General features: G+C 71.3%; 1 protein-coding gene across 1 annotated transcript; it reads right to left on the bottom strand.

The window, feature by feature from the left end:
- Window positions 1–541: 541 nt before the first annotated feature.
- On the bottom strand, window positions 542–9206 carry GAS2L1 (growth arrest specific 2 like 1). The gene is made up of 7 exons (XM_075434436.1): window positions 9045–9206; window positions 7203–7856; window positions 5049–5156; window positions 4661–4757; window positions 4026–4296; window positions 2553–2814; window positions 542–2479 (listed from the first exon to the last, which is right to left on the bottom strand). Exons 2-7 carry the CDS (start codon window positions 7845–7847, stop codon window positions 1907–1909), a joined length of 1956 nt encoding a protein of 651 aa, XP_075290551.1. The 5' UTR covers window positions 7848–7856; window positions 9045–9206; the 3' UTR covers window positions 542–1906.
- Between the last annotated feature and the right edge of the window lie 139 nt (window positions 9207–9345).

The following is a 9345-nucleotide window of genomic DNA, read 5'->3' as shown; positions in this document are numbered from 1 at the left end:
GGAGGGTCTGCTGCCGGGGGGTTTCGGGGTACCCCAAGCTCGGTGCCCCGGCCCCGTGATCCCCAGGGAAGCAGGATGCCGTGAGCTTCCTCCTGGCAGTGCCCTGCCCTCTTGGGGCCGGTGGCCATGGCCTCCAGCTCGGCAAGGCCCGGAGCAGGACAGGGCCCAGGGGGAGTCGGGCAGCAGCTCTGAGCCCCCCACTCTGCTCCCGGAGCCTCCAGCAGCCCTGTACCGGTGTGTGATGCCCAGAGCCGGGGGGATGCGGGGCCCCTCGCAGCCCCTCCTGGGGTTGGGGACAAGTGTGGGGTCCCCAGGAGGGGCAGCTGGTCCCTGGGGGGGGACGGTCCTGGCCCCAGTGCTGAGCCCTGCTCCGGGACAGCCCCCCCTGCACCCCACCGGCTGCTGGCACGGCTCTGGGACCCCCACGGGGCTCTGGCCCCCCGCCCAGGGGAGACGCAGGGGCCACCCCGCTTTGGGAACCCCAAAGTTACAGCGGGATGGCCCCCACCAGCAGGTCTGGACCCCACCAGCAGGTCTGGACCCCACGGCAACCCCCAGCCTGGCCGTGCCCCCCGGGGCGAGCAGCTCTTGGCCATGGGGCACTGCTGGCTCGGGCAGCCCCAAGGGCCTTGGGGACTTAGAGGGGTCTCGACGCAGCCGAGGGGTCCCCGTGGCTGCAGTGGGGTGCGGAACATCGGGGCTGACCCTCACCCCGGCTCTTCGCTCCTCCCGGGACCCCAGAGCCTTCCTCCCTTGGGCTCAGGGGGTCTCACATCCCTCCTCCTCGCCGCAGGCTCCCCCTCGGCAGGTCCCAACCCCCCCGAGAAGGACAACTGGACGTGGTGGGTTCAGCTCCGTTGGTCTTTACTGGTTTGGGGGGACATGTGGGGCTGGAGGGGGGGCAGGGGGCTCCACGCACGACCCCGTCCCACGCACTGGGGACATCAACACACGCCATGGTCAGCGCTGGGGGCTGGAGAGGAAAAAATGGCCCCCCTGCCCTGAAATACAGGTTGTGACAAGCAGCTGCATGTCCCCCCCCCTCATCTCGGGTGTGGAGAGGAGGAAGAGGAGGGAGAAGAGAAGAGAGAGAGATGAGAGAAGGCAGACAAGAAGAGAAGACAGGAGAAGGTGGCCAAGACAGCTGATGACAAGAGGCGAAGGACAAGAAGGCCACGAAGAGGAAGAGAAGGTGGCCAAGAAGAGCTGATGACAAGAGGCGAAGGACAAGAAGGCCACGAAGAGGAGGAGAAGGTGGCCAAGAAGAGGCCAAGAAGAGCTGATGACGAGGAGGACAAGAAGGCCACAAAGAGGAAGAGAAGGTGGCCAAGAAGAGCTGATGACAAGAGGCGAAGGACAAGAAGGCCACGAAGAGGAAGAGAAGGTGGCCAAGAAGAGCTGATGACAAGAGGAGCACAAGAAGGCCATGAAGAGAAGGTGGCCAGGAAGAGCTGATGACGAGAGCAGGACAAGAAGGCCATGAAGAGAAAGAGGAGGCCAAGAAGACCTGATGAGAGGAAGCGAAGGACAAGCAGGCCATGAAGAGGAGAAGGCAGCCAAGAGGACCACAACACGATGAGGAAAATGAGCAGAAGAGGCGAAGAGAAGAGCCAAGGATGGGAAGAGCGGAGCCGCTTGTCCTCCAGCCCTGCTCCCAGGCGCCTGGGGCGCAGCTCTTCCCTCCAGCCACCCCCCTCGGACCCCCCCACGGGACTGGGACCCCGCGTCCAGCACCCAACCCCAGCTGCCGCCAGCCCCTGAGCGTGGGGGTCCCGGCTCTGCAGGGGCCGCGGCCATCGCCAGGGTCTCTCCATGCGGGTGCCACCACCATCAACGGCTCCGCATTGTCCCTGGGGGGGGGTCTGGGGGCTTCTCCCCCCACCCCGTGGCCCCCGAGCTGGGCCCCTCAGGGCCAGGGGTCCTCGTCCAGCCCCTCGGTCTCCCTGGGGAGCCGGGGGGGCTCCAGGAAGGAGGAGAGGACGCTCTGCAGAGCCCCCCAGGCCTTGGGGCTGCCGGGGGGGGGGGACCGGGGGGCCGCCCCCTCCCGACCCCGCGGGGTGGGGATCCTGGACGGCTTCTTGTGGGGCTGCGTGTCCAGCCGGGGCTTGGCGTGGGGGGGCGGCGGGGAAGGCGCCGGCTCGGGGGTCTCCTCGCCCGCAGCCCCGTCGGTGTCAGAGCCGGGGCCCCCCCGCGCCCCCCCGCAGCAGCCGCTCTCGTCGGAGGAGCTGGAGACCCCCGGCCCCCCGCCCCCCCCCGCCTCCCCCTCCCCGCCGAGGGGGCCGCGCTTGGCGAAGACGCTGAGCGAGGAAGAGGAGGAGCTGGAGGAGCAGTAGGCAGAGTCGGGGGGCGGGGGGGGGCCCGGGGGGGGGGGCTCCCGCCGCCCCCCAGCTCCGCCAGCTCCCGCTCCAGCCGTCGGCAGAGCCGCTGCTCCCCCCCGGCGCCCCCCCCGGGGTCTCCCCCGGGGTCTCCCGCGGGCCCCCCCCGGCAGCGAGCGGCGGCGGGGGGCCGGGGGGCGGCTGCGGGGCCGGGGGCGGGGCTCGGCCCTCGCCCACGCGTGGTGCCCGTCGCGGCGGCGGCTGATCAGCAGCAGCGGCTGCGGGCCCTCGCTGCGGGCTCGCTGCGGGCTCCGGGCCCCCCCCGGCCCCCCCCCCGGGCATCCGCGAGCGGCCCCGCTCCTCCTCCGGGCCGGGGGGCGGCGGCGGCGGCGGCTGGGGCCCCCCCCGGGAGTGGGGGTCTCGGCGGCGGGGGGGAGCCCGGGGGCCGCTCGGAGCGGAGGAACCGGACGAGTCGCTGTCGCCGGAGCAGCGGCGGGGCCTGGGGGTGCGGGGGGAGGAGGCTCGGGGGGGCAGCCCATTGCCCCCCCTTCACCCCCTACTCCCCCCCTTTGCCCCTCCTACTCGCCCCCATTGCCCCCCACTGCCGTTACCCCCCCATTGCCCCCCCGTTGTCCCCCATTGCCCCCCACTGCGCTCCCCATTGCCCCCCCCCACTGTCCCCCACTCCCATTGTCCCCCATTACACCCCTTACTCCCCCCACTGCCCCCCCGTTGCACCTCCACTGTCCCCCATTGCCCCCCCACTCCCCCCACTGCCCCCCATTCCCCCCACTGCCCCCCCTACACCCCCCATTCCTCCCCCGTTGCCCCTCACTGTCCCCCACTCCCATTGCCCCTCCGTTGCACCTCCCCATTGCATCCCCCCACCCCCCACTGCCCCCCCATTGGCCCCCCCCTTCCTCGCATTCCCCTCATTACTCCCCATTCCCCCCCTTGCCCCCCCTTGCCCTCCCACTACCCCCCATTCCCTCTATTGACCCCCAACTCCCCCATTGTCCCCCCCATTGCCCCACGTTGTCCCCCGCTGCCCTCCCATTGCCCCCCCACTGCCCTCCACTCCAGTTGCCCCCCATTGCACCCCCTACTCCCCCCATTTCCCCCCGCTGCACCCCCATTGGCCCCCATTCTCCCTCCATTGCCCCCCCACTGGCCCCCACTCCAGCTGCCCCCCCATTGCCCCCCACTCCCCCCACTGCCCGCCCCCACCTCGGCGCCGCCAGGGGGCAGCCCTCCCCTCCCTGCCAATCATCGCCCGGGGGTGTGGCCACGCTGCGAGGCCCCGCCCTCACGCTGGCGCGCCTGCGCAGTGGCAGCGGCGGGAAGAGGCGGAGCGGGCGTTGGGCCAGGACCACCCCCCCCCCCCTCCCCCACCCCACCCCCCACGGCCGCGACCCCCAGAGCACGCATGGCGTGGGGCAGGGCTAGGCTGGGGCTTTACCAGGGCTGGTTCCCTCACGGGGGAGCCATGGGGCTGGGGCCTACCGTGGGGCTTGAGGCCTGCTCTGGAGTTGGGGCCTTGCCGTGGGGCTGAGGCCTTGCTGTGGGGCTGGAGCCTGCTGTGGGGCTTGAGGCCTACTCTGGATTTGGGGCCTTGCCGTGGGGCTGAGGCCTGCTCTGGAGCTGGGGCCTTGCCGTGGGGCTGAGGCCTTCCCCTAGCCCACCCCGAGCAGCACCCACGGGTGCCCATACCTGAGCGTCCCTCCTGGCCGCCCCTCGGCGGGGCTCCTCGAAGGGCTGCTGCAGCCGGGCGGGTGGGTGCGGGGGGGTAGCCCCTCCTGCTTGGACGGCGGCTTCAGGGTGCCTGTGTCCCCGAGGCCCTTCGGCTGCTGCCTGCCGCGCTCCGGCCTGGCCTGGCCGTTGGCCCCTGCGCGGGGGCGGCGCGGGGTGCTGGGGCTGGTGGTGCCGGGAGCTGCTTTTTGCGGGGAGAAGCCCGAGGTGCGGGGCTGGGGCAGGCGGTGAGCTGGAAACGGAGATGTTTGGGGGGGTCGGGAGGGGGGGGGGGGTGGGCAGCCATCACCACGCACCCCACCCCAGCCGCGCTTTCCCAGCCAGGGTTTCCCAGGTGCTGGGTTCACCCCATTGGGAATTTCGTGGTTGAAAACCCGCCTCGTCTCACTCCCCTTCTCCCCCTTCCAGCCAGGTCAGCGCCCCCCTGGAAGGAGCCCCCTGGGAAGGAGCCCCATGGAGAGGAGCCCCACGGAGAGGAGCCCCCTGGGAAGGAGCCCCATGGAGAGGACCCCCCGGGAAGGAGCCCCCCAGAGGGCCCGGAGCACTGCAGCCCGGTGAGGTGGGGTGGCAGCCGGGGGGTCCCCAGGGGTACTCACAGAGGGAGGAGCAGCGGCACGGGTCGTGCTTGTCCAGGTAATGTTCCAGTGTGTCCCAGCCGCCGCCGACGCGCACCATCACGTGGCTCCTCAGCACCTGCGGGCAGCCGGGTGCTGGTCACCCCGGTCCCGGGGTCACCCCGTCCCCCAGGACGTGGCCAGGAGCCACCCCGCTCCTGGGGGGAGGGGTTGGTACGTGTGGTGTCGGCGAATGGAGGCCCCCCAATCCCCCAACGCGGGGCAGCCCACGGGGACCAAACCCAGCTCGGGGCCCACCCCAGCGCGGGGTCCCTCGGGACATGTCCCCACAGCGCCGAGGAGGAGGAGGAAGAGGGTGGGGGGTCCTGGCGCAGTGGGAGGGGGCGAGGGACGCGGCGACGGCTCCTACCCGGACGAAGATGAGGGTGCTGGAGTCGCCCACTTTGTATTTTCCCTCGGAGACCTTGACCATGGGGAACTGGGAGGGGCAGGAGCAGCACCCCAGGATCTCCCGCACCTGCCGGCAGAGAGGGGGGGTCATGGGGCACGGACCCCCCGCTGTGGGGCCAGCCCCTATGGGTGCACTGAGAGGGGGGAGCTGCCCTTGCTTGCCCCCGTCCCCGCTGGGAAGCGGCTGGGTGGGCTCAGGCGGGAGCTCCCACCCGGGGCAGTGGGGAGCACCCACAGCACCCACCGCCGTGGGAGAGGGGCCCGGGGGGGTCTGCCCATAGCCGGGCGGGCTGAGAACTGTCACAGCTCGCTTCACCTGCTGCCAGCCCCCCTCCCCGCAGCCCACCCGCTCGGGGACCCCCCTGGCTGGGGAGCTCAGAGCCGCCCCGAAACTGGGAGGGAGGAGGAACCCCCCCTGCCAGCCCCGCGAACCCCCAAACCAGGGGGGTTTGCCCCCCCAGCACCCCGCTGCACCCCACATCCATCAACTGAAAAGGGTTAAAGCCCCCCCCCCCGACTTTAACATCAGGCACCACAAAGAGGTCCGGGGCGGGTTGGGGGTCCCGGCCGGGGGACCCCCACCGAGGGGCTGCCGGGGGTGCTGCCTGCCCACTGCACGGGAGGCCGAGCAGGGCTTGGGCAGGGAGCCATGGGGGGGACGTGGGGACATGGCTGCATCCTGCCCTGGCCCGGGGGGGGGGCACTCACCCCCCCATTATTATTTTTTTAATAATTCCTCTTTTTTTTTTTCCCCCGCAGCTCTGCCCATCGCAGTGTCTGGCAGTGCAGGATCCGGCCGCTCCGCTTCCCACCCCAGGCAAGGTCAGCCCCGACCGGGGAAACTGAGGCACGGGGAGGGCTGCAGTGAGGGGGAGTCCTGATCCCGCTGCCCCCCGGGGCGGGGGGGGGCTCGGGGACCCGCGGGGCCCCATCCAGCACCGCCAGGCTCCTCCCCAGCTCCGGCGCTGCCCATAAAAGCCGATGGTGAGGAATTACGCAGCCCGGAAAAATGCAGCCGGGGTTGGCAGCGCCCGGGCTGGGGGGGTGACAGCAATGGGGGGGGCACCCCCTTTTGCAGCAGCACTGGCGGGGGGGGTGCAGGATGCTCCCCCCCCCCCCCCGCCCCAGCCTGTCGGCTGCGGGACTTAACGAGGAATCGGGGTTTCAATTAAAAAACGGCTTTGAGCTTAGGGAGTCAGGGGAGGGCAGGACCCCCCTGTGTACCTCCCCATGCCCCCCCCCGGATTAATCCGCTGCCTCGCATGGGCCGGATCCTGCACCCAGCCCGGCTCTAATCCCTCCTGAGCCTCTCAGCCCGGGGGGGGTCCCTGCACCCCCCCCCTTCTTGACACCCCAAACCGCAGCTGTGAGCAGCCGGGATGTCCGTCCGTCTGGCAGGAGCAGCTTCCTGGGGTGGAGACCGCTGCGTGTCCCCCCCCCGCGGGGAGGAAGCGGCAGGGGCGGAGGTGACACCCGTGTCCCCCCTGTGATTATGGCCTCGGCCACCAAAATAACCCGGCCTGACGTCAGGAGGCTCCGCAGGGCCTGGCTGGGCGGCCGAGACCTCCCACGGGCCACGGAGAGCCTGGCTGGGTGGGTAGAGAAGGCCACCCCATGGCCATAGAGACAGACAGGACCACACAGGGGCCATAGAGCACCCTGTTGGGTGGACAGAGAGGCCCTCCCACGGCAATAGAGATGGGTGGAAGCTCACAGGGACCATAGAGAACCCTGTTGTGTGTGCAGAGAGGCCCTACCATGGACACAGAGACAGACAGGACCTCACAGGGACCATAAAGCACCCTGCTGGGTGGACAGTGAGGCCCACCCATGGCCATAGACACGGGTGGGACCTCACAGGGACCATAGAGTTGGGTGGACAGAGGACCTCCCATAGTCATAGAGACAGACAGGACCTCACAGGGACCATAGAGCACCCTGCTGGGTGGACAGAGAGGCCCTCCCGCAGCCATAGAGCCAGGTGTGACCTCACAGGGACCATAGAGCAGCCTGTTGGGCAGACAGAGCAGCCCTCCTAGGGGCCACAAAGCAGCCCGTTGGGTGGCCAGCGAGGCCCTCGCCCACGCCCGGGGCTCCCAGACACGCGTCTCACCAGCTCGTCCAGGTTCCTCAGGTCGCAGAGGGTGCTGGGCTGGGCCCTGCTGGCGCAGGTGGGCGCCCGCAGGTCCCGGCTCTGCTGGCGCGTGCCCAGCGCGCCGTCAGCCGTTTGGTCCCGCAGCTCCTCCTCAATCTCCTCCTCCATCTGGATCAGCATGGGGGCCAGCATGCCGAACTTGGAGCCCCTCCTGGCCACCTCCAGCAAGCAGAGGACAACGTTCTTCTCGTTCTTCTTCAGCACCAAGTCATTGGTCTCGAACATGAGGACGTCCTGGATGCCGAGGTCCTGCCGGCACCACCGGATGAAGTTGGAGACGTTATCGCGGGCGACGAAGGAGCCGGGCGCCACGTTCTTGGCCTGGAAGACGACGTCGTGGCGCGGCAGGCGGGCGCGGGCGGCCAGCTCGGGGTGGCGCCGGCAGAAGGCGATGGCGGCGCGGTTGACGTTGTTGGCATGGCGGCAGAGGTGGCAGCCGGTGGCCAGGCTCTCCAGGAAGGCGTCGGCCTGCAGCTCCAGGGCGTAGAGCGCGTTGAGCCACTCGGCCAGGTCCTCCTTCATGGCCTCCAGGTAGGCCTCGCTTGAGCCGAAGGGCCGGATGCTGCGCGTGGCCGCCGACTGGATGGGGCTCGGCGCGGCCATGGCGGGCGGCTGTTGGATGGGAGGGGCTGTTAGGGGCAGGCGACACCCCCCCCCCCGGCGCCCACACCCCCCCCATGTCCCCCAAAAAGAGTTGGGGGGGCCCGGGGTGTCCCAGCCCAGCTCTTGTCTCTGGGCTGGGGTCACCACCACCCCCCCTCCAGAACCTGCCAGGACCTGCAGCACTGGCACCCCACGGCCCCCACCCTGTGTCCCCCCGTGGATCCCCCCCCCCCGTGTCCCCCCCCGTGTCCCCCACCCCGCGTCCCCCTGCAGATCCCCCACCCCGTGTCCCACCCCGTGTCCCCCACCCCATGTCCCCCATGCTGTGCCTCCTCCCCCGAGTCTCTCCCACCCCACGTCCCCCACGCTGTGCCCCCCCGTCTCCCCCATGCTGTGATCCCCACCCTGCGTTCTCCCCCCACGCTGTGTCCCCCCTTGCCCCCATGTCTCCCCCCCACTCTGTCACCAGCACCCTGTGTCCCCCCACGTTGTGCCCCCCCGTGTCTCCCCACCCCATGTCCCCCACCCTTTGTTCCCCCCCATGCCGTGTCCATCCCACCCCTGTGTGTCCCCCCTACCCTGTGACCACCACCCTATGTCCCATCCCACCCTGTGTCCCCCCCACCCTGTGTGCCCCACCTCGCATGCCCCCCACCCCGTGTCCCCCACCCTGTGTCCCCCTGTGTCTCCCCCTACCTCATGATCCCCACCTTGCGTTCCCCCCCCCCCACACTGTGTCCCCATCACCCCCGTGTGTCCCCCCACCCCGTGTCACCCCCACCCCATGTCCCCCATCCTGTGTCCCCCCTGCCCCCGTGTGTCCCCCCACCCCATGTCCCCCCACCCCGTGCCCCCCCTGGTTACTGAGTCGCTTGACACCGATTCCCCTCCCCCCCCCCAAAGCTGCCCAGTCACGGTGGGTGTCCCCGTCACGGGGGGGGGGGGGGGGCGGGCCAGGGGTAGGGACACCCCCCCCCCCACTACCGCCCCCCTGTGGCTGCCCCGGAGGGGGAGGGAAACCCCCCTGTCCGCCCCCCACCCCCCAGCCCCGCACCCCGCGGCGGCCTGTCCGGGGGGGGAGGGGTCGGTCAGCACCTGCAGGGCAGTTGGCGGCGGGGGGGGGGAGGGGGGGGGAAGAAGCGAAACGCGGGGGGGGCACAGGGACACCCCCCCCCCCACCCCCCCCCCCCCACTCACCGCGCTCCGCTACCGCCGGGGGGGACCCGCCCGGCGGCCCCGGGCAGTCCCCGCCGTCATCCTCCGGGCCCGGGCCCCGCAACGGGCCCCGCACCGGCACCGGGAACTCCGCACCGGCGCCGGGTCCCCGCACCGGCCCCGCACCGGGCCCGGCCCCGCCCGCAGCCCCGCGCCACCGCCGCGCCCGGGCCGGGAAGTTGGCGGCGGCCCAGAAAGGGCCGGGACGGGAGCGGCGGGCGGGGACGCGTGGGGGGGGAAGGGACACGCACGGCCCCGCGCCTGCAGGGAGGGGTAACCCGCC

This window comes from Opisthocomus hoazin, chromosome 13, assembly GCF_030867145.1.
Source record: "Opisthocomus hoazin isolate bOpiHoa1 chromosome 13, bOpiHoa1.hap1, whole genome shotgun sequence".
Taxonomy (NCBI): Eukaryota; Metazoa; Chordata; class Aves; order Opisthocomiformes; family Opisthocomidae; genus Opisthocomus; species Opisthocomus hoazin.
The sequence above is the reverse complement of the archived record's forward strand: the minus strand, read 5'-3'. Positions and strand labels throughout refer to the sequence as shown.